Consider the following 27,910-nt stretch of genomic DNA (forward strand, 5'->3'; position numbering starts at 1 on the left):
CTGGTAAGTATAGACGTTGTGATGTGTAATTTATGGAGTGCAATGTTTACAAATAAAAGCATTATTTTTATGATGTTCGATGAACCGAACAATAACTATCCTCTGACCTAGCTGTTCTAACAAGATTATGGTAATTTAAACATTCATTCCACATTCACGTGTCCGAGGCGTGGTCTTATATTTCCTACAGCTTACGGGCCCATACAGCAGGACGTGTTCTTATATTTAGACGTAAAGTCACAATATATTGTCAGCTTAAGATGGGGAAGTTTATTTAACAACTTCTCTATATCTGTATTCTACGTACAAACTTAAGCTCATGATTATGCTGTAAACTCATTGCCAGGCGATATAGATCAATAAGGTGAATGTATGTGAAGCAAACACAAACTAAAGCAATATGTAGGGATTTTGTTTATCTGACTACTTACGTTAAGCTAACAACGCACATTTGGTTTTGATTGCATCAGCTGTTTTCCCCTTCCCGTTAGGCTGGGGGTTGCATCATCACTAGGGCTAACACTAGCGGGACTATAAAAGACAAACCAAAGGTTTCATCATCAGTATACGAATCGAGAAGATCCAAAGCGAAACTTTGAGCATTATTTCTACTGGAATTAAGGTAAGTCGCGGCTATTAATGGCTCTATCATTGATTATAGACCATGCTACTGCTTGATGTTGTGTGTTTTATTTTTTTGTATATGCCATAGGTATTGATCGTTTAAGATGCTATATTTCCTACGTTAAAATTGTATATGTGTTGATATTCATAATATATTAGCAATTGCTGTATGTAAATGTTTATATGTTGCATATGTTTTTTATCATAACTGAAAATATAATAAATTTAAAATATCTACCTGAAAACAGACGAAACATACGCAATTAAAGAGATATAAGATATGTTAAAATGGATATTTAATTTTACAAGTAACATTACTATGCACCTTTTTATCTGTCAACTGTCTTCATATATTGATAACTTTAATTCAGTTGAGTTAATTTGTTTTCATGTACCATACATGTAGCAAAGTTTGCAATCGATAATGACGATAGTGTAATGTAAACTGGCAAACATGTGGTATATTTACTTTCAACACAACTGTTCGATCTCCCTGTGATCTGGGAACCAGACAAAATCAACAAATTATATAATCAGATCATTGAGCAGCCCTACTCATGTACACATGTTCTGTTTGGTATTTCCCAGAAGTAGGATGAATATAATGCCTGGAGATTGTATGCATTAAGGTCCACTGACCTCTCATGCAATGAAGGACAGATGATAAACTGTAAACTTAATTATTTACCGGGTGACTTTATTTAGGATTTTGAAGCGTTTTGTTTTTGCTGGTATTGAACTCGCGGATTAAAACTCGTCTGGTTCCCCTGTACAAGATTTAAGTAAATTTTGCGGAAATAAATATTAAGCTGTTTTACAGTTTACTAATACTTTCAACTACCAATCAAAATTCGTCTCGCTACATCACAATTGCATTTATTTTGTTTTGTGATTTTACCTGTTTTAGACTAATGCATGTGCATTTTAATGAATTCCAATTAATGAATGCCTTCCCGTCACAGCAATACAGTTATACTGTAGCACAAGTGTATGTTTGTACAATGTACTATGGCTATACAGTCATATAAAATGAGTATATTATATACATTTAGATAATTAGGAACAGGCATGTTTCCTATTACTAAGAAGGTATAGGACAGAGTTTTCTTACGTTAAGTTGAAGTTACATTATCTGTAAAATATCATAATTAATTCATAAATTAAGTTTATGATACGTGTACATATACATGTATGTAGACATATGTAAATTTACATACGTTTTACGCTATCTTCGGTATCCTAATATACTGTGTCAAAATTACTTGTTATAAACCATTTTCTATGTGCACAAGCATATTTTTAAAATAATATCAGATGTTGATTTTGTAACACTTTTTAAAGTATATGTGCAAAACGTGTTGGTTAAATGATTAATGATCATTCAGGGCAAATCCCGCAAACCCGCTATAAAATTTACATACCATAACAAAATATAACTGTGTATATACAATAATGTATATAAAACGTGTGTATATAAAATGGCATTTGCCCTAAATACACGAATGTATGTCACGGTCACGTCAGTACGCGTGTCATTGACCTTCACAATGAACATGGTTTATTTAAAGCTGTTCTACGTGTAGTAAATGCTTTCATCACACAATAAAGTTTAAAAAACAGAACGCTCTTCATCGTGTTTTGTATGAATTTGTCGATATATAAACTACATATACAGTAGGCAGGTTTCACAATCAACCGCTTCTATCTAATGCAATGGTACTACAAGTGCATGGTAGTTGATTTAAATGAAAGATAGTATGCTTATATTTGAAAAAAATACTTTAAACCAACTTTTTTTCGCGTGCGATTTATTTTCGCGAATTTCGCGATCCAAATACTATTGTTGAAGTTTATCTCCGTAAACTTACACTGCATCATTGGAACTTATAGGAATGCCAAGTCAATTTTTAAAATTTGCGAATGTTGATCTCCGTGAATTCATTATAAAATGAAAATCGAGATATTAAGCAGCCGCGAAAGAATGTTGATTTACAGTATGTTTTAAAATCGTTGTTAAGAAGTTCATATTACTGATATTATCTAAATATGAATGCACGGATTGTCAGTAAATTTCTTTGATAACAAATACCGTATATACGATAAAAATGTAGCTGTATATTTTCGCGGTATGATATTTTCGCAATTTCGCGGGACATTATTATGATCGCAAAAATTTGATCTGCGAAATATTGAGAAATAGTTGAACGATATATATCCTTAAGTCCATATCGCGAAAATCTAAAACCGCTAAAATTGGATTTTCTCGTTTTTAGATCAAATCGAAATGTTTGGTCCGCAAAAATAACCGGATATACCGTATGTTAATAATGACGATGGCGCGAAATGATATTTTTGCGAAAATAGAGCAATAAAAAGATATCGCCAGAAACACTGTATGCATTTCGTGTTTATTATGTAAATTGGCAAAACAGTAGATGAAATAAAATAAAGTAGTGAAGAATACACTACCATTCTTTTCTCTTTCCCTTTAAGCGTCTCCACAATAAATTATAATTCTATATCTATGTAATGCACGTGAAAATGGGTTGCCGCACATGATCGTTGGTATAGTTTTGTCAGTTTGTTTCGGTGACAGTATGAAAATGCAATATTCTCTGTAATAAGAAAAATTAATTGGTACTGAAGCTATAGTTTCAATTTTGCTTTTTACAGAAAACAAAGCTATCAACATGTGTGGTATTTGGGCAGTATTCGGTAGTGATGACGACATAGCGGCTCAATGCAATGCCGCACACAAGATTGGCCACAGAGGTCCAGATGCCTTCCGAATTGAGAGTATCAACCATTTTCCTTCGTGTTGTCTCGGATTTCACAGACTTGCGATTGTAGATGACTTGCAAGGAATGCAACCTATGCGGGTATTCAAACATCCACATATATGGCTGATATACAACGGCGAAATCTACAACCATCAATTGGTAATTTATAGATATATCTCAATAAATAATCACATTACAAGCGCGTTCGTTACAGATTGGTGCATTTGTCATTACGATTATCATTATTCTCTTGTTATCTTAATCAAGCCAAATACATTATAGCATGCCAAACCGTCCTTTGTCTAATCCATCTCTACCCCTGTACATTATTTGTATATTCCGGCATAATTGTACATATATGCATTGTAATATATTTCTTCATGTATAGATGGCATAATGCAAATCTGATATGGTAACATGTCTACATTGGCCAAATATGTCGGGCCATTGACATCCAGTTTTTACTCTACATGAAATGTTTTTTTTATCACTAACGCAATATCTAAATCTTTTCAAACATCCATTGATACTACTCTCTTAAAGATTGTATGAAAAAATCATATGTAAATGGTTATATATCTGATCATTGTTTCATTATTGTTAGCCAATACACACTATACTCAACGACTACATTTTACCCACAGCTGAAGGAACAGTTCGACTTCCATTACGCCACCCAATGTGATGGCGAATCCATCATCCATCTCTACGCACAAGGCGGGATAGAGTTCGCGGCCAGTCAGTTGGATGGAGTGTTTGCCTTTTGTCTTCTGGATACAGCCAACCGGAAAGTGTACCTCGGCAGAGACACATTTGGGGTCAGACCCTCATTTCGACTTACTACCGAAAGTGGGTTCCTAGCCGTATGCTCAGAGGCAAAAGGTACAGCAATCAGCTTTGTATGGTTTACCAATCGATATAATGAAGTAAAATAACTTTTGTAAGAACCTTCTGTTCTTAAAACAAACTTACCAATATCCTCCATGTGTTTAAAAAGCAACGCATCCAAAGATATTGTATACATTCAATCAAGGACGCACTTATAAATCCTTGAGTCAATAGAGACTAATACACACTTTAAGCTGATGGAAAGAAAACCTGATTTTATTTCATAGTTTTGGTACATGAATATGTCTAAAAATAGATCTGCGGAAAAACGGAATAGAACAAAATAATCAAAGCAATTGACATCATTCGCCTCATCGACGACTCCTGCCCTATATATATCTGCCAAATCTTCAAGAGAGACATTGATCGTGACCAAATATAAATACTAGTAATATATATAAATTATTAAAGCATCTTGGAGGAAAAGGGTCAACTAACGCTATTGTTATTTTAGGACTTATGTCCATGATGGAAGACAAAACAACATCGACCCTCGAACCATTCCTCCCCGGTCATGTTGAGACGTACGATCTGGATTCAATTGGACGGGCGACCTTTGTGGAGCGGACGAGGTTCCACAAAATAGGAGATGCTCCTCTATATAAAACAGTGGCTAACCCTATAGGTAAGACGGCTACAAATACACGAGTCTTACAAATCAAACAATAACAGCAATTAACGAAATCAGGAAGTGTTTCTCTCCAATTCTAATAGTAGAAATATAACAGTATAAAACTCTTTAAATATAAAAGAACTCATATTTATTGTGCAGTCGGTTGTATCTAATACTGGGGTTTCGAGATAACAAAATGACGTGGGTCATCTATAATTTATCGTCGATTAGTCCATGTGACGTCATAATCACAACAAAATATGACGTCACAATCACCAGAAGGTGGGACTAATCGACAGAAAATCGTACTTCACGAACGTCGTTTTGGTATCTAGAAATAAATGTATTTAAAGCATCACTTGTTAATGAAAAGTAAAATTTTTAGTAAAACACTATTTGTGGGTGTTAAGAGAAGCCCTAAAGCATTTACCCGTTAAGGGTAATGAAGTTTGTTGATAAACGCATATAAATGAATATGTTTCTTTCGTATTCTTGAGATGTTGAGTGATTTTTTATCTTACAGATAATGACATTAAGGCAAGCATTAGAACGCTATTTGAGGGCGCAGTCAGCAAAAGGATGATGGCTGACCGACGTATCGGATGTCTTCTCTCAGGTTCGTCCAAGTATTATTCTGTAATACTTACATGTACACGTAACCGAGGTTTTTCACTCAAAATAGTCGTAATTAATATTCGATAGAAGTATTGATATTAATATTCGTATTCCCGAATAAATTCATATAATATGTTTACATGATATTTTATGATTTAAAAAACAAAAACTATACCAAAAATTACCATTCTTCGAAAAATATTAAATATGTCATCATGTACAAAATGAACAGTAAACTAACATATATTTTATCTTTTTATTGCAGGCGGTCTAGATTCTAGTTTGGTCGCATCGACATTAGTCAAATTAGCCAAAGAGCGAGGCATTCCCTACCCTGTTCAGACATTCTCAATTGGTATGGAGGGCAGTCCAGACCTTCTGGCAGCTAGAAAGGTAACGACAACATGATTGAATATACCATATATTGTAAAGACTTCATTGTGGTCATTTAGATAAACAATAGATAATGTAATCTACAAATGTAATGTAAAATATGATGAGTAGTTTCCAAAGAGGTCCAAGGTAGGGATTGCTTGAAAATAAACACAATGCTAGAAAGATAACTCCCAAATGCATGGCTATTATGCTAGACCAGTAAGTTTTTTTTATCATAATTTGAATATTTTATAAGAACAAAATGTATAAGTTATGTTAATACCAATATGGAGCAATATGAATGCCACTGTATCTTTTGTTTCAAGTAGCGGTCTTTACATATGTTTACATACTCCACGTACAACTCAATCGATTTATCTACAGCATCATCTTTACTAATTCAAAATACATTCATGACCATACAATCAAACTAATTTCTTATCAATCGCTTTCGTTTGGTAACAGGTTGCTAAACATTTAGATACAGAACACCACGAAATAATATTTACACCGGAAGAGGGGATCGCCGCAATTGAAGACGTCGTTTATCACCTAGAGAGTTATGACATTACTACCATTAGAGCATCTGTCGGTAAGTGTATATAGTTTTTAAAGTTTATTTTACATCGATTGTAAAACAAGTTACATAAATGTACGCAAATCACATTCGATGACCTGAATGTAAGCTCACACGAATGGCCTTTGAGTGGGAGGAAACCGGAATGTCTGGATAAAATTCACAAATACAACCCATTTCAAACTTGTATTATTACATGTATAGCCAAATACTTAACAAAGTATTTGATGAGCGAACGATTTGATATGATTTTATGTTATACCCTAAAATATATGATATCCTATTACATCAGGTAACCTATGATATTGCAAAACAATATTCTGTCAACATTGTCTTATGTAAAAAATAACAGCTTTGAGCTTCCTTTGGCTAACATTGGAGTATTTAAAATAAACTTTATAATTTCATTTACCAGAATACCTTAATAATACCGCACAACTTTGTATTTATACTTGTTATTTCTTTAACTCAGGAATGTACCTTGTTAGTAAATACGTCAAGGAAAAGACCGACACCACTGTGATTCTATCAGGGGAGGGCGCCGACGAAATCGCCCAGGGCTACATCTACTTCCACAAGGCTCCCACCGCACAGGACGCTGACGAAGAGAGCAGACGTCTATGTAAAGATCTGTATATGTACGATGTTCTTAGGGGCGACAGGACAACATCAGCATGGGGGTAAGAGGTTCATCATATATACATATTATGTAGTATACACGTTTAATTTATCTATGTTGTGTGTGTTTTACGTAGAGGGTATGCAAAATATGAGGAATATGAAGTTAAAATATTTGTACACATTTGTAAAAAAAAGTTTAGATGGAAATAATAGAGGCTTTGTTTATATATTATACTCTTACTATTACCGGTACCACTTACGTTTTCAAAAATGAATCCATGTTATATGTTTGGTATATATTTGCAGTATTAGTACCTTAATATTTGTTAATGTCTAAGGGGTATGGATATCTTATCTCAGCTGATGACACATAACATCTATGTGGAATGAATCGCAATACCTGTCTACAGACCATTTTGTAAATGCTATACATATTTAAACGCACTATGAGATGCAGTAATTACAAAATGCGATAGCATTTTACCTATTTCCCTCTGCACATTCGTGCCATATCTTACAGATACATTCACTCTGTCTTGCTATTTTTATGCCAAGGGTATATGTCTTAAAAATTAATTTGACGTAATGTTGGTCACAATTAACGCAAAAGGGATATGACGTAGAGAGATAGTATATGATACGTCTGTTAATATAGACTTACATATGTAACATAAAATATATCCTGGATTATTAGTTTTAATTAAACATTAAACTTACTTTTAACTATTTCAGATTGGAAATACGCGTGCCATTCTTAGATCACAGATTCAGCAGCTACTATCTCTCACTCGACCCTAAACTAAAGACCCCCAAGAACGGTATAGAGAAGCATTTATTGCGTTCAGCCTTCGACGACACTGGTCTACTCCCTACCGAGATCTTATGGCGCCCCAAAGAGGCATTCAGTGACGGCGTATCTAGTCAGACCAGGTCATGGTACGAAGTCCTTCAGGATTATATCGACGAACAGGTAAATTATTTCATTAATTTGATATCATTATGAGGCTAATTTTCTTTTAATTTGATGTTCATTTATAATCTATTTTTATTAATATTTTGTTCAATTTGATACTTTATTTCATTGCCGCTACGCTTTGATATATTTGCATTTGTATTGAAAGAGTTAGTGAAATATGATTTTTTTGTGCAAATCATGGGTCAAAAAGGACAAAAATTCAGATCTCAACCTATGTAGGTTTCCAAAACATCAGTGTGCCTAATTGTATGAAAGTAACATGCAGCGTCATTCTTTATGCATTATGATACATTTGCGATCTATCATTCAGTGGAAAGCTGTCCTATATTCCTTAGTCATGTGATCATACTTTGCAATAATTTCTTTCATTTTGTTTTTGATTTTGAACAGATAAACGACACAGAATTAGAAGAATGCAGTCACCGTTATCCCCACAACCCCCCACGTAGTAAAGAGGCATTATACTATCGGCGTATATTCGAAAAATCTTATACAGGCCAGGCTCATTTAATTCCCTACTACTGGATGCCCAAATGGTCAACCTCATCTGACCCCTCCGCAAGGACACTTAAACACTACAAACAGTGACCACATCAAGCGTAACATGACTAATAATATACTACACAGAACAAGGATCGTCACCGTCGTTCATTTTCTTCCTCAATATGTGCCAATATGATTTGACAATGCAGATCACAATTGCAGAGCATCAAGTTATGCCGGTATATTTGAATTGCAATTTTGATATTTGTGTGAATAAACACATATCAAACATTAAACCAATGGTTTTAAGTCACATACTTTTCATTTTAAACAATCACGGACTTTTTCTTCATTCATACATATTAAGATATTCATTTCCATACACAAAAAGATGTATCTGAGAGGCGACAATCACTTTATGCCTTCAATGCAATGGATTTTATCGAATAAATGATTAGAAAATCTCTCGTTAATAGAACAAGGTAATCTGGTTTTATATTAGATAGTAATAAATGTACATACATTTTTAGGTAATGTTTATATTGACCATTTTGTCATTTTTGTTTTGATATTTAATTATTATGTAATTAATATGTACTTTATCCGGTTAATAAAAAAAACGGAATTGATATCGGTCTTTTATCTTATTATTACCAATATAGGAGATATATTACGTTGCTTTGATTTGACTTGAATGAATTGTCTCTTTACCTTAATAGAATGAGATTGTCTTTTTTCCAAAATTTGTTCCCCTTTCTAACTTAATTATCTTAGTGTATAATGATCAATGCTATTTATCAATCTAGTTTCAATCTCTTTTTTGTCTGAGCACTTCTAAATCGAACTCTTTTCTCATTGTAGTGTTTTTTATTGATATTAAAAAAGTGGAGTAATAATTTGAAAAAAAAACCCAACTAAATAGCCGCTAAAACAATAACATTGTTATGATCTCTCTGTTATAGTAATAATACAAAATATTCCTCAACAACCGAAACAAATAATACTGATATGTGAACAAATGACACTAGACGATATTAATAATACAAAATATTCCTCCTACAGCTGAAACAAATAATACTGATATGTGAACAAATGACACTAGATGATATTAGATTTAAGTCATGTGGGCCGTCGTGAATGTTTAATTCTATGCTGTAACCCAACTTTCTAAAGATTATTTTTCATGACGCTTTAATTTCGCAATGTATTCTTCCATGATTCTATTTGACTTACTTGAAACAATTTTGCGGCAATATATTTTCACGATTTTGCATCTCTCGCGAATGGTCATCGCAAACGAACATGTGTTAGTTTATAGTAAGTTAAATGTACGCCAAGCGATCAGAGGAAGGCTTTGAAGTTGGTGTTGCTCTCTGTAATCTTCAACGGAAGCTGCTGAAATCTGTGATTGGTCAGTTGTTTTCTCCTGAAATGCCTTCAGTTTTGTTATTTGTTATGATATTTAGATCAGGGTAGATATTTAGCCCAGGCGCTGTACAGTAATAGTATCTTTTAGCATATCGAGGATGAAGTGAGTACTTTGAAAAAAGTTAAATGTAACCCTACGCTTATATATTTGCTCCATAATGACCAATAGGATTCCTGCTTCGGTCTATGATTAATTTAATCCACCAATTCAACGAATTCATCGTTCATAAATATGTAAAAGCTGGTTAATTGCATTGTCCTTTGATGTCCATATATAATTATAACCAAAGAGATGTTAATATTATCTTGATTTACACGCTGGGTAGGACCGAAGAACAATAATAATTCTTCTGTATCAGATGGCTCTTTATCCCTGCATGTTAACAGCTGTATAAGACAGTAAGTACATACATATAAAAGGTCTGTTTTAGTGACACCAAGGCACATAATGTGTCGCGTTTTCGAGGCGACCTTCTCCTGTATCAGTATAAGACTGAATCAGACTATTTGATTTTTTCATATTTGCATTTTACTATTATTAACACATTTCGGATTGGTAATAATAAATAATATTTATATCTACTCAGATATTTTTTATTATGTTTAGATGTTTAGTCTAAATAAAAGTATTTCAAGCTGTTACCATATAGCACGATATTTTAATTTTAAGAAACAATATCACGTAACAAGTGATTAATTACGATACCATCATTTCATTTAGCTACAGGGAAGTGCCTTTACTGACCGAATATATCATAATAACATGTAACTAGGTAACATGTGCCTATATTGTCCATATGTTTCATGATATTCAGTGTGATCGCGTGACAGCCATGCGATTAAATGATACCGTATACAGGTCAGACAGTTAAATCCACTTAAGTAATCAAGGGGAACCCACCATTCATCCAGGTGTTATAAAGGGTGAGAGTAGGGAAGGGCTCCAGGATAAGGGTAGAATCCCTCGAACACGGTTGGACCTGGCTGATGACAATGAAAGATGAGCAGTAACAGCGGTTACTATATAAAGAACTTATCAAATGACTAAATGACGACCTATACCTTTAAAATGGTTTAATGAACGAACGGTGACCTTCAAAATTGTTTAATCAGCAAATAATGAAATTTATTTATTTTGAAAAAAAACCCCTTGAATTGAATAATTATATAATGTCATTTCGAATGTTTACACAGTGTTATATGGCAGGAACAATGCTAGTAAATATGTATATATAAATATTTATAATGTAGAATGTGACGTAGAGTACCACGACTTCTCCCATTACGATTATCTGCATTTTTTTCCAAAATAGATTGTAAGATTGATAATACCCGGTACATTTTTTATTATTATTTTTGATTGATTTTTTTATAAAATCATGTGATATATTTGTAATGAAGAATAAATTTACAGACAATTACAGACAGATTTTTTGAACAGTGATGTTGCGGATGAACTTGGATTGCCTTAAGTGATTCCCTGTCTTATGTGACTTTTTTGTGATGGTCCCTTGGAAAATCACATAAGACAGTCTCGACTGTATTTGACTCGACTTAGTCTGACCGACTTACTCATGTGGTTATTGAAGTACATATATAGAGATTTTTCGAAGTCACGTGTCCGTCACATTGAAAATGTTTACACACATGGATGATAAGCACTGAAGGGGAAATAACGAACGTTGATGGGTGGATAAAATACCACGCAGCACTCAGTGAATTCCACATACTACATTACATTACCTGGATAAAATTGAACATAAAAAAGTTTGTGGCTAAATATCCTACGTCTATACACTTATAAACAACATATTTGATTGACACTTGACCCGATCTAAAGGCTGGTGAGTTTATTTAATTTTCATTTAGTAAATTATACACGTTCCGATATACCACACTTTTCACTTTATTCACATGGTGATAAATGTGTATGCATTATAAAACAGGTTGTTTGGATGATGAATTGTAAACCTGGTGAACACTTCCTGTTTTCAGGTTTCGGTCTCCGATCCCAAAGAAATTTGGTCTGTAGGGGTTTTAAGGGATAGTGAACAACATGCAAAAATTTCCGCAAAGATTTTAATATTCCAAGATGGCCGCTGGGCTAACTTCCTGTTTTTATATTTTGGTCTCTGATTTCAATAAAAATTAACATGTATGGGTATTAAGGGATGCTGATCAATATGATGAAAATTTTAAAAGACTGTCGCTATGCCAACTTCCTGTTTTCAATTTTTCGTCAGCAATTTATTAATAATTGGTAAATGGGGGTTTTAACTTAAAATTTTAAGGGATGCCATACAGTCATGATAACTGCCACATCAATTCCTCTGAAAATAGCCTTGTATAACCGTATTTTTACGCGTATAGTGCACACTTTTTTCATAAATTATCAAGTGAAAAGTTGGGGTGCGCACTATACGCAGTAACTGCAATATTGTAGCTCAAAAGAATTTTAGACAGAAAATCGTGTCGTCTTTAGAGCTACAATTGGTGCCTATTACTGCTAATGGAGCAAAGTAATGATTATGCAAATCATTATAAAACGTTTTTTGCATTTTATAGTACTTGTTTGATATCGCTTACCTACTAGGCAATAAAACTGAACCACATAAATTATCAAATCCTCATCGAGGCATTGTTTTTTTACATAATACATATGAAGATTTTTCTGAAGAGCATGTCCACAAATTGTGAATTTGACGTCTTGTGAGCGGTACGGTAGATATTAAGAATGGTAGTTATGTTTGTTTTGGACAAAAATAATATATTTAAATGAATGTATACGCATAAAATAATTGGAAACTTACGAAAAAGTATAGAAAACTGTGCCCGAGTGATTTTCGGAGGCAGTGCTCCACTACGACACATAGGGACCAATTCGTACCCGGCCGAAAAGTATAGTAGGCCGGGTACGTATATTCGTTCTATATACGCAGGTACAAGGCATGGCTAGGTCCTGGGTCATGATCACCGAGTTATGTAGTTATGTATGTACATTTTAGGAGAACCTGAATTCCTATATAAAAGTACATCAAAATTCTCCCAAGATGTTCATATACACTGTGCAACTGCATTCTTGATTTGTTGCAATTGGGGGTGCGTTCGGGGGACTATGTAATGGTGTCAATTACAATGAGTACTTGTTATATAATGTCATTTCGAGTGTTTACGCAGTGTTATATGGCAGGAACAATGCTAGTAAATATGTATATATAAATATTTATAATGTAGAATGTGACGTAGAGTACCACGACTTCTCCCATTACGGTTATCTGCATTTTTTTCAAAAATAGATTGTAAGATTGATTATACCTGGTACATTTATTATTATTATTATTGACTTATTTTTTATAAAATCATGTGATATATTTGTAATGAAGAATAAATTTACAGACAATTACAGACAGATTTTTGTACAGTGATGTTGCGGATGAACTTGGACTGCCTTAAGTGACTCCCTGTCTTATGTGACTTTTTTGTGATGGTCCCTTGGAAAGTCACATAAGACAGTCTCGACTGTATTTGATTTGATGATATACTTTTGCATGCATATGTTTGTTAAACATGACAAAATGTATGGTATATGCCAAGGTTCAATTATGTTTCAATCAAAACATCATTTATAGTCAATATGTGATAAATGGATCATGTTATCAAAGAGGTTTTCACAATTTACACACATACAGAGTCGCAAGGTCAATCTTAGTCTTACCGACTTACTCATGCGGTTATTGAAGTACATATATAGATATTTTTCAAAGTCACGTGTCCGTCACATTGAAAATGTTTACACACATGGATGATTTTATATCGCATAACATTAGGCATAAGCACTGAAGGGAAAATAACGAACGTTGATGGGTGGATAAAATTCCACGCAGTACTCAGTGAATTCCCACATACTACGTTACATTACCTGGATAAAATTGAACATAAAAAAGTTTGTGGCCGAATATCATACGTCTATACACATACACGTTCCGATATACCACACTTTTCACTTTATTCACATGGTGATAAATGTGTATGCATTATAAAACAGGTTGTCTGGATGATGAATTGTAAACCTGGTTAATTGCCCCGTGTGACGTATTTTTTTTGGCTCTCTGGTAACACTTAACTATATTGTTTTCATTACCCAAACTAGCATAGTATATGTGATTAGCATACTGACAGCATACAAGAACTACATACAAGTATAATTTGTAATCATTCAAAAGTATCTACGTAATTGATTGGCGTATATGATGAGTGATTTCGGTCTATTTTATAATCTATCTAAAGACTATAAAATCTGTATGGTCCATGTAACCTGAATGAAATACATATCTTTCTTTCATACCTACGGGTTTAATACTGGGTGGTCTACGGTAATACACTCATGCCGCCTGAGGCTATATTACAAGGCTACGCATACAATAAAGCCTCGTGACGTCACGGCGTCAACAAAATTTCTATTTCCTCGGTAAAATTTTAACATTTTTTTCACAAATTTGACTGGTTTTACTATAAAATATGCAAACAACGGAATTTTTGTTGAAAATATCACATATTTTCCATGTATAAAGATTGACCTTCAGCAGTTGATTTCTTCGAATTTATTTCAAAATGGCGGGATATTATAGTTGTAAAATTGCAATAAAACGTCGAGCTAAGGAAGAAAAATACTCTTTCATAAGTTGATATGAAGCATAGGGATATTCTACCCGCGGGATCACAAAATGTTGCAAAACCCTCGGCAAGCCTCGGGTTTAACTACATTTTGTGACCCTCGGCTAGAATCTCCCTATCCTTCATATCCGCTTATGAAAGAGTCTTATATAATTCTCCCTCCTCAGCTTGCAAATTATTTCGTCCCCGTCAAGAATTTAGAGGTATTTTGATTGGTCAATCGGTAATAATACCTCATGGGATGTTGTCAGATCGTCCATGAAACAAAGCGAGAATATTAAAGGATCTGTATTTTAATGTAAAATTTGTAGGTCTTACTTTTAAATTAGTATTGCGTATGCTGGTGTAAATTGTTTCATTGATTACCAGTAAAGATACTAATATGTTTAAGTAATGACAATAAAATAGATGATGCATCATAATTATACCATTTATCATTTATATTTATTGTTTTTTTAAGTTTTATCCCTAAATGGGTTAATAAAATGTTATGATGTAACATCTGCAACTACTACATTAGGCCATGGGCTAGGAGGGTCCCACATGCACCCCCCCCAAACCTCCGAACCAATATTTTTCTTAACCCTTATGACCCACTGATCACAAATCAAAATGTTAACATTGCATAAGTTGGGATGAACTTCCGGTTATGACGTCATCAAGATGGCCGCCATCTCAAATTTCACTACAAAATAAAAAATAGTCATAACATTGACATTTCTCAACCGAAGTAGACAAATGAGGCATCAAAATGACCAAAATAGAACACTAAAAACATATCAGGACCAAATAACCAAATATATGTAGTGATTTTTACGCAGGAAGTGAAAAAATAGGATTTTAAGCTCAAAAATGGTAATTTTTTAGTAAATTTTTCATATTTTGATTGACGCAACAAAAACGTTTTCCAACCGCAAACTATTATTTCTAATTAGTTTTTTGTCCACTTATAAATCAGTTTAAACAAAAACAAGAAAAAAACCAATGTTAACATTATATAAGTTCCGGTTATGACGTCATCAATATGGCCACCATCACGAATTTCACTAAAAAAATGAAAAATATTCATAACATTGACATTTTTCAACTGAAGTAGACAAATGAGGTATCAAAATGACCACAATAAAACAACAAATACATATCAGGACCAAATCATCCAATATATGTAGCGATTTGTACGTAGGAAATGAAAAAATAAGATTTTAAGCTCAAAAATGGTAATTTTTCAGCAAACTTTTCATATTTGTCTTCATGCAGCAAAAATGTTTCCCAACAATTATTATTGATCGTAATCAGTTATTTAATCTCTTGTCAATCAGTAAAAACAACAACAAAATATATAGATATGCAAAAGAGAATTATTGTTATACCATCATTTGGTTTACAAAGCATCACGGTTTGCGTATACAGGTCATATGATAGTGTATTTTTCCCAAACCGCCGAGACTACAGTTTCCTGGTGTCTTAGAATTTCCTGAATATAATAGTGGCTATTGAAAATTTAAATCTTAACAAAGAATTTTAGGTTGGCTGAATATCTAAGTGGGACTTCAAAATAATTCACTTTCATGTTCGAAATGTTGTACACTAGTAGCGTCTCAAACTGAATTATAACTGCAAAATGCCAACTAATAGCTATATGGTATCAAATTAAAACTGAGGTAATTCTGTCATACCGTAAATACCATGACACTTTCCGAAACGTTTTGTGCCTTTTAGAATGAGCACATCCAGTATTATTTCCTGTGTATAACGTCAGGAAATGTCAGATGGTTACTTAACAGTGTCACATATTTCTTTCACTAGTTCTTTGTCTTCGATAGCGATGAGCTGATGAGCTGATGTGACATTACATTACCGGGTTGCCATCGTGGTTGTAGCTTGTCAACCGTCCATGGCCAGAGTTAACATAAGAAACATCAGTGACAGGGATGTAGGAGCTCTTCCTGTTTCCAACCTAGTGATTCAAATATCGTATATGATGTTCCAGACTATCAGATCCCCATTCTGCGAAGGTTTGGGCTGGTTCTCCTTATTTCGTATGAAGCACAATTCCTCAATCTTGTGAACCTTCAGTGACCATAGATGGCACAGGTGGATTCTTTGAGGTCATAAATGAGGTCTGCAGTGAAGTTCCACTATTTGCCAAGTCTGAAAAGCACTGTAGAAAATTTTATTTCTGGAGAGTCTTCAATGGTCTCTTTACGCATACACCAGATGTGACACAACCAGCACCTTCAAGGGAGTGGGAAAAGTCAGACCAATGAAAAACATTTAACATTAATGGCCTCATTAATGACCTCGATGATATCACCTGTGCCATTTATGGGCGCACGAGGGTCCACTAGATTAATGAATGGTACTTCAAATTATGGAGCTATGTGCTAAGGAGAACCAATTCCACCATTCGAATAATGTGGATCTGGTGCAGTTTCCATTATGCCGAAGAAGTCTGGAACAGTATATACGATATGTTAGAATCTGAGGGAGATCCCACATCTCTGAACCTATTGTTCCTGATATGAACTCTGGCCAAGGATGGGTTATGAAAGATGACAGGCTAGAACAACACTGGTAATGTACTGTCACATCAGCTCATCGACATTGAAGATAACGCTATGGCTTTCGACGAATTTGATACTGATATCTCGATTATTCTGATAATTTGGACTACCAGCTACCAGACATGCCGAGTCTCTTCAGTGGATGGAGCAGTGAGTCGAGAAAGCACGTACAATGATAATGGTTATCATAAAGAACCAGTGAAAGAAATATGTGACACTGTAGTAACCATCTAACATTTTGCCTATGCTATGCATAGGAAATAAACAATGAATGTTCTCATTTTCAAAGACACAAACGTTCTGAAAAATGATATAAAGAGAAACACAGGCTTAGGTTACATTTGTTACTCTATCAGTAGGTGTTGTGCTGTAATAATTATTTCTGAGACGCTGGTCAGCGTCAGCGGTTTCGAGTTCGAAAAATAGCATATGCCCATTATACGCACCTGGTGATGTTTTGTAAACCTAATGAGGGTATAACAATAATTATCTTTTGCATTTCTATATATTTTAATTTTTGTTGGTGTTTTCATTGATTTATTGATTTATAAGAGATCAAATAACTGATTACGAATAATGATTTGTTGTTGGGAAACATTTTTGCTGCATGAAGACAAATATGAAAAATTTGCTGAAAAATTACCATTTTTGAGTTTAAAATCTTATTTTTTCATTTCCTACGTACAAATTGCTACATATATTGGATGTTTTGGTCCTGATATGTACTTGTTGTTCTATTGTGGTCATTTTGATACCTCATTTGTCTATTTAAGTTGAAAAATGTCAATGTTATGAATATTTTTCATTTTTAGTGAAATTCGTGATGGCGGCCATCTTGATGACGTCATAACCGGAACTTATTCAATGTTAACATTGTTTTTTTTCTTGTTTTTGTTTAAACTGATTTATAAGTGGACAAAAAACTAATTAGAAATAATAGTTTGCGGTTGGAAAACGTTTTTGCTGCGTCAATCAAAATATGAAATTTTTTCTAAAAAATTACCATTTTTGAGCTTAAAATCCTATTTTTTCACTTCCTGCGTATAAATCACTACATATATTTGGTTATTTGGTCCTGATATGTTTTAAGTGTTCTATTATGGTCATTTTGATACCTCATTTGACTACTTCGGTTGAAAAATGTCAATGTTATGACTATTTTTCATTTTTTAGTGAAATTTGAGATGGCGGCCATCTTGATGACGTCATAACCGGAAGTTCATCCCAACTTATGCAATGTTAACATTTTGATTTGTTATCAGTGGGTCATAAGGGTTAAGAAAAATATTGGTTCGGAGGTTTGGGGGGGGGGTGCATGTGGGACCCTCCTAGCCCATGGCCTACATGTTTATCAACATGAAAATCGCGTATAGGTTTGTGACATCATTTTACTATTCGACAATTACTTCACTCAGTCACCGCTTCACTTTTATTTAAGACGACATTGTTCCATCAGCATATTGCGACCAACATGTGTGGTATATGGGCACTTTTCGGGAGTACAGAGGATGTGTTCACTTTATGCCACGCAGCCTATAAAATATCCCACCGTGGACCGGATGCCTTTAGACTTGAGACCATTTATCAATTTCCATATTGTTGCTTGGGATTTCATCGTCTTGCCATCGTGGATGCCCAACATGGGATGCAACCGATGCGAGTTAACCAACATCCTCATATTTGGCTCATCTATAATGGGGAAATATATAACCACAAAGAAGTGAGTATATTGCAAAGATATTTTCCCAAGTGTATTTCGATGGTATATGTATACATGTCTTTTATTTGGACAAAGGTTTTTACACTTTACTTACACAGGGGTAGATAGCTTGCACACAAACGCCAATACGGAGGTAAGTCGATTGGTCATGCATTCCAATGCTTGTGACACAACAAAACTCACATCAGACGTCACGATCACGGTCTAACTAGTTAACGACAAATCTTACTTTATCTGTGTCGTTTTGGTATCTCGAAACTAACGTACTATATGACATTACGACAATGGTACCATGGTACATATAGTTATTGTCTTGTTTTTCCTCTTTCATTTCAGTGAAATAAAGCTGATGATAGTCTGAATATTGTCATTATAATTTTTGTTATCTCTTCCTACAGCTTCAAAAGCAGTTTGACTTTCATTACAATACCCAGTGTGATGGTGAATCCATCATTCATCTGTATGCTCGGGGAGGGATAAAGTTCACGGCCAGTCATCTGGACGGAGTATTTGCCTTCTGTCTATTGGATACCAACAACCGGAAAGTCTTTCTTGGAAGGGACACATTCGGTGTCAAACCTCTATTTCGTTTTCTCAATGAAGACGGGTTTTTATCAACATGTTCAGAACTGAAAGGTAAGTGAATATTTTCTGATGTAGTTTTATGTGGTTTCTCTTTGAAATGCAAACACAATAGGGGAGTGATCCTTGTCCGACCCCATTTTCACAAATTAAAGACGTTTTTTGCTTCCCCGGTATTAATAGATGTATACTACTTTCATGAAGATATTAAAAAACCATGAAATCAGAGTTCCAGGCTTAAATTTATCTTTGCTTACCTATTGAACATAGAATAAGAGCTGTTGTGCTCAATACTGCAATACATATAATCGTTTTGTAAAAAAAAATTCCAAATAGAGGGAACATTTGACGTTCGTCATTACAAAAGCATACTTGAAATGCCTTCATATATGTAACTAGACAGTAACATTTGTAAGTTATAGAGAAGTTGTATTGCATAAAAAAATATTATCTTGATTATACAGTAACAACATATGTGGTTTTGTTTACAATACATCTGTCACAATATTTCTAATTTACTACGCGCATAAAATATACATTATATCGCTGTCAGAATTTAAATTATGAAATCACGCTATAAAAAGCGAATTACGGAGACATCGTGTTATCACTAGATGCGTCTTTCGAGTCCAATTGACATATGAAACCATATGTTAATATTCGCAAAGTATATATTATATATTTTCATGGGAATATTAACTATTAAATTGATCAGTGATATGTATATATTGATAAGTTAATAACATGATCAATTATCGAAATGTATAGTCCTCGAGTCGCCGATATCACAGTGGAGTTATTGAATTTCGCAATTTTCTGTTTTAAAAAGCTTCGTGGAAGAATTTACCGCGCGCTGTCACTTAATTACAGTCATACGAATAAGCAGTTTTTTTGACATTCGTTCTGTTTATTCGCCAGTATTTTAGTTCGCGGATAATAACGCGACCGCGAATAAAATTAATCCTCGCAAATAAATTTACCATGCAGTAAGTATACATGTATATGCGGCATCAATCTTGTTATCTACTACACGTAAGCAGTATTTATGACGCGCAATATATTTCATAAGTGATGGTTACCCAATTATCTACAATTAATTGGGGAAATGTCTTATGGTATAAACATTTTGAGAAAAGTTTACAAACGATATCGCTTGTTTTCCAATAGTTGGACAAAAATCATTTAGTATAAAAAACGCCTACAAATAATTTCAAATTTTAAATTGAAGATGATTTGGAATATATGACTCAATCATGACTTATATTGTGTAATTTCAGGATTGATGGATGTAATTGGTCACAATTCAAAAGACCGTATTCAACCTGTCTTGCCTGGCCATGTGGAGACCTATTCACTGGACAGCAAATGTCGGGTCTCATACGATGGTTTGACCCAGTTCCATGCGATTGGTGATATCCCATTTTATGCAACTGTTACACTACTAGGTATGGTCGATTAATCGCACTATTTAACACCAATAACAATTACATATACTGTTCTAAACCATCTTATTTTCACGCCGGTATTTGACTTCGCGAATACCATTGCACGAAGCTTAACATTTAATTGCTTCGATTTCTTTTCATAGGTGTCGCATATTAAAATATATCAGGGGTTACTTCCCATAACTTAAATCCTTCAATGCAATGAAATAGCATGCAGGAATCAAAATGGAGTTATATATGTTTCTACTCTACCCAATCGAAATACGCAAAAATAATCGCACTCGAAACGGAGCTTGCTTACGGAAACTGATACACAGCCAATTATTTTTGTGTTTTATTTATCTCTGAATTTTGCCATTTTTTTTATTACAGATGATGATGAAAAAACAGGAATAAAAACCTATCTAACGAGTGCGGTTGATAAGAGGATGATGGCTGACCGTCGTATCGGTTGTCTTCTGTCGGGTTTGTGATTTAAATAATTTAAACGTACATATTTCGCGACAGCAATATTTTAGCGCCCTTTGCGCGACAAGTGATGCACTGAACTATTCATACGTATGGATGCGCTAATTTGATTTACCGTTTATCGTTTATGTAACAAGGATGCGCTGAACTGTTCAAGATCGATTATTTGCTAAAATTTTATTCCGCTTTTGTTATTTAGTATACTGGTATTTACTTTTGTGAAATATGAAAAGGTGTTTTCCTGCATTACTATAAATGACTTCTGAATGGAACAGTATAGTTCATACTTAAATTAGTTCAGAGATTTAATAATCATTTTCATGACTTGCAGGTGGGTTAGATTCGAGCTTGGTCACCGCGCTCCTGGTTAAATTTGCGAAAGAAAGAAATCTGCCTTATCCGATTCAGACGTTTTCCATCGGTTTGAAGGGAAGTCCCGATCTAGTGGCTGCAAAAAAGGTAGAATTTCTTAATTAAAATGTTCTCGATTGCATCAATATTATTTATCTTCCAGTATATATGAAAATGTTTCATAATTATCAAACGTTTCCTTATGTTCCATATAACAATTATGCATTGAATGAATATTCCAATTCTACATTGTTGACTACATTTAACTGATTAGTATAATTATAATGTTTATTTTTAAACTAAGTCTAATAGACTACTATTTTGATGCCTAATTACAACTAAATTAAAGATCAAGTTGTCTATTCTATATATCCATTTATATTGCTAAAATAACATGGTATTAAGTTTAGAGCAAAGTACTCTTTCTAACTATAATCATTCCAATTAATAATAGCTGGTTTTTTAATTAGTTATTTTTAATGCAATTAGGATTCCTTGTCTGGTACTAAGAAGCAAGTGAAAGGAGGTATCCTTATTTTACATTAACCAATGTACTTGAAGAATTTTTATTATAAAATTTTCATTAAGGTTGCAGATTACTTAGGAACAGAGCATCATGAGATTATCTTCACGCCTGAAGAAGCTGTTACCGCCATAGAAAATGTCATCTATCACTTAGAGAGCTACGATATTCTGACTGTCCGAGGCTCTACTGGTAAGTCGTTATCCATGTATCTCTTGGGTGATAAATCGCCATGTTGTCGGAAGAATATTTGAATTTTCTATAATTGATTTGAATGTCTATGATACGAATACATTCCTCACATTAATATTGAGTATATGTTTAAATGCAATTTAAAAAGACACGTGAATTGTTAACGAAATAAGTTGCAACACATTATTTCGGTTGTGATATCAAAGTATCAACTGAATTTTAAATGCATATGCATGTTTGTCTTTCTCGTGCAATATCAATTATAATGTATTTAAGACATGATAAATGCACTAATCTGGCTTGCCTTGGAAGTCTTAAAGTGTAAGTGGGGCTAGTCAACACAATACAACAAGTGTTGAGTTGGTGAAAGAGCGTTATTGCATCACTTTAAACGTTCTTTAAACTTTAACGACATGACATTTAAGCAAAATGAAATGATTATATAGCTTTTTGTACAGCTGTATACTTACTTTGTAAGTATATTAAGGAGAATACCGACACGACAGTGATTCTCTCAGGGGAAGGTGCCGACGAGATAGCTCAGGGATACAGCTACTTCAAAAATGCGCCCTCTGTTGAGGAAGCCGACATTGACAGCAGACGACTCTGCAAGGACTTGTGTATGTTTGACATCCTACGAGTGGAGCGTATGCCTTCGGCTTTTGGGTGAGTTAAAAACATGCATATAATACCATCAACAAACTAATCATTCTGCAGCGTTTTCTTCTAAACGATGCAGGGTAAGTAACGATATATAGGTGTACTTACTTTCTAACTGATCAGCGATATTTGCCATTTTTAACTTCATATATCTATATGAAACGTTTCAGTCTGATATCTTAGGTCATGTTGCGATACCCATTTTGTCGGATTTAGACGTCAAAAGAGCGCAATTAAGTATGGGGCAAGATACATAACGAAACGATTTTATAAAACGAATTACGCTTAACCGTTTCAGTAAACTGCACACATGAATATTTTTCGCGATTTCATTTCACGGTATATGTAATTCGGACTTCTGGTTATAATATAAAATGTAGTTTATATATTTACAAACTTTTAGGTCTGGTGGAAATTTTTGCGGTAAAATGGGTTTCGAGTAATTTTCTAAATAGTTAATTAGTTCTTCCTTGGTGTATATAATCTTGATTTGTTCAGACTCGAATTACGAGTTCCGTTCCTTGACCACGGATTCAGCAGTTACTACCTGTCACTTGACCCCTCCCTAAGGAGTCCGGTTAATGGTATAGAGAAACACCTTTTACGGTCTGCCTTCGACGACACTGATCTGATACCAAAGGATATACTATGGCGACCAAAGGAACAACTCAGTGACGGCTTGACCTCAAAGACAAAGCCCTGGTATGAATTCATACAAGATTACGTGGAGGACAAGGTTTGTTTATTTCATTTATTTAAAATCATGTCTTCTACAATATGTATTGTATTCTGCTCGAATAATAGGTTACGTGCAACATTATATATACATTATTTCTTTCAAATTTCGTCAAATGTCGACTTACATATAACTGTATAAATATATGAGTTATCATTACATACAATTTTCTTCTGATAATGTGTAACGATTACTTTTTTTTCAAATCCGACAATTTTAACGTACATTTGTACTTCCATGACATCATTCAATGACATAATACCAATTAATACGTATCCGTTAATCAGAATATTTCATTTAACCCATGCAGTTGAATTATATCAGTACCGTCTACATGTATCGTCATCTTTGTGGAATGGATAAAGTTGTCATGTGTTTCCTATGCCATTTGTATGTTAATGATCCAAATACTGTTAGCATACATGTTTATGCGATTATATTATTTTCGCACGAGAAAAGCTGAGGTTAAATATGGTTGTGTTCATTCGATGACTGAACATGTATCTCATACATAGCCATGATGATAATTGCGCGAGTTTATCTTTCTGCTACCCTTCCTAAGATCATATTTGCGCTAATATTGATTACGCAAATATAGGAAGACTGTAAGTCTATAGTGCTTCATTCCTGTTACAGATACAGAATTCTGAATTGGAGGAGTGCACTCAGCAGTATTACCACAACCCACCAACTAGTAAGGAATCTTTGTATTACCGAAAGATATTCGAGAAGTTTTATCCCGGACAGAGTCACGTGATACCATACATATGGATACCTAAGTGGTAATCGACTACTGATCCCTCACCTAGAACACTAGACCAGTATAAACAATGACCATGTAACTTACACATGTACATCTATATTAAGGGTCGTTTGTTCATGCTAACCAAAATAAAATCAAAGAATTACGAGCTTCTTTCAGCTTATATAATTATACTCTATGTAAGAAAGATAACTCGCACTACATGTATGTTAAGATAATAAAATGCAAGCTGTGAAAGATGGTTTCGTGATTTTTTGAAAACATAACAAGGCGGAAATTATAAATAAAACACCACACAACGCTTATTCAAACCATGAACAACAAAATGTTGATTCTTAATTAAGAAAATATAATTATATTTATACGTAGAAAGATGTCTAGGACGTCAAATACGAAGATCAGCTTTTCTGAAACGTAGACGAGACACTGCATCGTCACAGTTTAAGTTTTGGATAAAAACTCCTCAATAAGTGAATGTTATTATCATCTACACTCGTTAGTCAATTATCATATTTTAAAAATACACTCGCGAAAGCTAGTGTCTTTTCAAAATGTGAAAGTTGATTAACTCGAGTTTGATCAACTTAATGAATAACAATCACTTGTTGTGGAACCTCTTTTATCTGAACGCAGAACTAAGCAGCATTTAACCACAAACAATTCAGTATTTATCATTAGCTAATGAGTTTATTATTTCAACATCAGGTACTTAACATGTGTATTTGTATATCTATAATTTTGGCGAACACAGTTGGACGTAATGGTTTGCAATGGGAAGCCTCTACCGTATAAAATAAAGAAATACACACGTAACAAGTTAGCACAATGAGTGTATATAGTGCTACAATATAGAATGAAAATAATACCACTATATGATTGTACTAATAAAATACGGAGAATAAGTACCACTATATGATTGTACTAATAAAATACGGAGAATAAGTACACTGTCACAGGAACAATCTATAAAATGACTAGTGTTTCTAACATAATGTTATCAGATCCTGTTCGCTAAATAACGGAACGTAATTTACATTGTATACACCTATCAACACCTTTTAAACAATTGAATTAAAATACATCATATCTTAATTTTATAACGCAGATCGTCTTATGTTTCCCACCATCGTGTCATCCTAATTACAGAAAATTACACCACTATCACTGCTCCAGACAACAAAACATAGAAATAAATCTTCACTATTTTCATATAGGTCACCATAGGAAATATTGCAATGTTTTGTGTTGTAACCTTAGTTTAGACCATCGATATCATTTTTATGAAACATTTAAGTTTTGTTTCAGAAAGGTAGTGGGTTCTTAACTTTATTTACTACATAGTAAAATTACTCGATAAATTCGTGTTACATGATATTAATTCAAAACATTCAGCGTTCTTCCACCTTATATTAACATATTGTAATCTTCGACTACTACAATAATAACAAACTACTTGTAACCAAGACATGTATGAGAGTTACAAATAAATCCAGAAATGTATAAGGATATCAATGAAATGTATGAGAGGTTACAATAACCAAGAAATGTATGAGAGGTTTACAAATAACAATCAAGGAATGTATGAGAGGATATAAATAAAATCAGAAATTATGAGAGGTTACAATAACAATCAAGAAATGTATGAGAGGTTACAATAACAATCAAGAAATGTATGAGAGTTACCAATAACAATCAAGAAATGTATGAGAGGTTACTAATAACAACCAAGAAATGTATGAGAGGTTACTAATAACAATCAAGAAATGTATGAGAGGTTACCAATAACAATCAAGAAATGTATGAGAGGTTACCAATAACAACCAAGAAATGTATGAGAAGTTACCAATAACAACCAAGAAATGTATGAGAAGTTACCAATAACAACCAAGAAATGTATGAGAAGTTACCAATAACAACCAAGAAATGTATGAGAAGTTACCAATAACAATTAAGGAATGTATGAGAGGTTAATAATAACAACCAAGAAATGTATGAGAGGCTAGCATCTTTTACTACCTTGATAGGTAACAAATGTAAGTAGAGAACTATGCAGTTCCTATCTAAATAGTTCGTATATTAAAATTAGTGTTCTTGGTACGATTACCTGGGTAAATAAAAATCTTGACCATATTTCACTTGTTTGGACTAGCAACGCATCTACAAACTATATACTCATTATATATTATGCAATTTGTACATAAGAGAAGCTATATTTCTGTTCAGATAAAGGAAAATATACAAGAAAAAAATCCATTTCGCATGAATATAAAGGGCTAAGCAAGAAGGTTCCCAGAAATACGAAACATATAAAGGGCTAAGCAAGAAGGTTCTCAGAAATACGAAACATATAAAGGGCTAAGCAAGAAGGTTCCCAGAAATACGAAACATATAAAGGGCTAAGCAAGAAGGTTCCCAGAAATACGAAACATATAAAGGGCTAAGCAAGAAGGTTCCCAGAAATACGAAACATATAAAGGGCTAAGCAAGAAGGTTCTCAGAAATACGAAACATATAAAGGGCTAAGCAAGAAGGTTCTCAGAAATACGAAACATATAAAGGGCTAAGCAAGAAGGTTCCCAGAAATACGAAACATATAAAGGGCTAAGCAAGAAGGTTCCCAGAAATACGAAACATATAAAGGGCTAAGCAAGAAGGTTCCCAGAAATACGAAACATATAAAGGGCTAAGCAAGAAGGTTCCCAGAAATACGAAACATATAAAGGGCTAAGCAAGAAGGTTCCCAGAAATACGAAACATATAAAGGGCTAAGCAAGAAGGTTCCCAGAAATACGAAACATATAAAGGGCTAAGCAAGAAGGTTCCCAGAAATACGAAACAATCATGTTTTGATGTAAAATAAAGAGTTGTTAATTGCATTTTCAGTGCTATCAATTATACTTTTATATTTTTACATGGAATTTACCATCTGTGCAATGAGGAGCTATGTATTCATATACCAAAGAACGTCATGGTATATCATAGAGTATCTAAAAAGCTTAATTAATATGATCATTAAATTGACCAGTCATCATTAAATATCATTCAAAATTTGTTCAATAAATCACATGAGCTCTTTAAAGTGACAATTCATTCTACGAGAACATTAAAATTTGTATATATATCGGAAAACCCCCAGTTCTAATGGAAATTAGATCAGTCGGTTTTACTGTGATATGTCAGAAAATCCCATGGTGATGAAATGCGTGTGAAATGTTCAAACTCACTCGCTGTCCGCCATTACACATTGTGGTC

The 27,910-nt window shown here is 33.8% G+C and overlaps 2 protein-coding genes and 1 long non-coding RNA gene across 3 annotated transcripts; 2 read left to right on the top strand and 1 right to left on the bottom strand.

Annotated features, from left to right (window-relative positions):
• Nucleotides 1–476: 476 nt before the first annotated feature.
• LOC138314359 (asparagine synthetase [glutamine-hydrolyzing]-like) lies at nt 477–9,181 on the top strand. Its single transcript, XM_069254659.1, has 10 exons — nt 477–622; nt 3,298–3,563; nt 4,049–4,286; nt 4,747–4,917; nt 5,429–5,521; nt 5,786–5,913; nt 6,361–6,487; nt 6,945–7,152; nt 7,826–8,063; nt 8,460–9,181. Exons 2-10 carry the CDS (start codon nt 3,315–3,317, stop codon nt 8,655–8,657), a joined length of 1,650 nt encoding a protein of 549 aa, XP_069110760.1. The 5' UTR covers nt 477–622; nt 3,298–3,314; the 3' UTR covers nt 8,658–9,181.
• Nucleotides 9,182–11,648: 2,467 nt separating this feature from the next.
• Nucleotides 11,649–24,895, top strand: LOC138314360 (asparagine synthetase [glutamine-hydrolyzing]-like). The gene is made up of 10 exons (XM_069254660.1): nt 11,649–11,824; nt 18,657–18,938; nt 19,337–19,574; nt 20,798–20,965; nt 21,338–21,430; nt 21,765–21,892; nt 22,373–22,499; nt 22,958–23,165; nt 23,658–23,895; nt 24,532–24,895. Exons 2-10 carry the CDS (start codon nt 18,690–18,692, stop codon nt 24,679–24,681), a joined length of 1,599 nt encoding a protein of 532 aa, XP_069110761.1. The 5' UTR covers nt 11,649–11,824; nt 18,657–18,689; the 3' UTR covers nt 24,682–24,895.
• A 430-nt stretch (nt 24,896–25,325) lies between these two features.
• Nucleotides 25,326–25,926, bottom strand: LOC138314361 (uncharacterized). The gene is made up of 2 exons (XR_011207363.1): nt 25,607–25,926; nt 25,326–25,566 (listed from the first exon to the last, which is right to left on the bottom strand). It is a non-coding gene; the product is annotated as an uncharacterized lncRNA (long non-coding RNA).
• Between the last annotated feature and the right edge of the window lie 1,984 nt (nt 25,927–27,910).

The sequence above is a fragment of the Argopecten irradians genome, chromosome 2 (assembly GCF_041381155.1).
Source record: "Argopecten irradians isolate NY chromosome 2, Ai_NY, whole genome shotgun sequence".
Classification (NCBI taxonomy): Eukaryota; Metazoa; Mollusca; class Bivalvia; order Pectinida; family Pectinidae; genus Argopecten; species Argopecten irradians.

What these genes read in the sequence shown, in the direction of transcription:
- LOC138314359 (XM_069254659.1), top strand. Translation starts at nt 3,315, where the DNA reads ATGTGTGGTATTTGGGCAGTATTCGGTAGTGATGACGACATAGCGGCT. An exon ending in TATCGGATGTCTTCTCTCAG is followed by an intron (nt 5,522 to 5,785) that starts GTTCGTCCAAGT and finishes TTTTTATTGCAG; the next exon opens with GCGGTCTAGATTCTAGTTTG. An exon ending in AGGACAACATCAGCATGGGG is followed by an intron (nt 7,153 to 7,825) that starts GTAAGAGGTTCA and finishes TAACTATTTCAG; the next exon opens with ATTGGAAATACGCGTGCCAT.
- LOC138314360 (XM_069254660.1), top strand. Translation starts at nt 18,690, where the DNA reads ATGTGTGGTATATGGGCACTTTTCGGGAGTACAGAGGATGTGTTCACT. An exon ending in TGCAACTGTTACACTACTAG is followed by an intron (nt 20,966 to 21,337) that starts GTATGGTCGATT and finishes TTTTTATTACAG; the next exon opens with ATGATGATGAAAAAACAGGA. An exon ending in GACTGTCCGAGGCTCTACTG is followed by an intron (nt 22,500 to 22,957) that starts GTAAGTCGTTAT and finishes CTTTTTGTACAG; the next exon opens with CTGTATACTTACTTTGTAAG.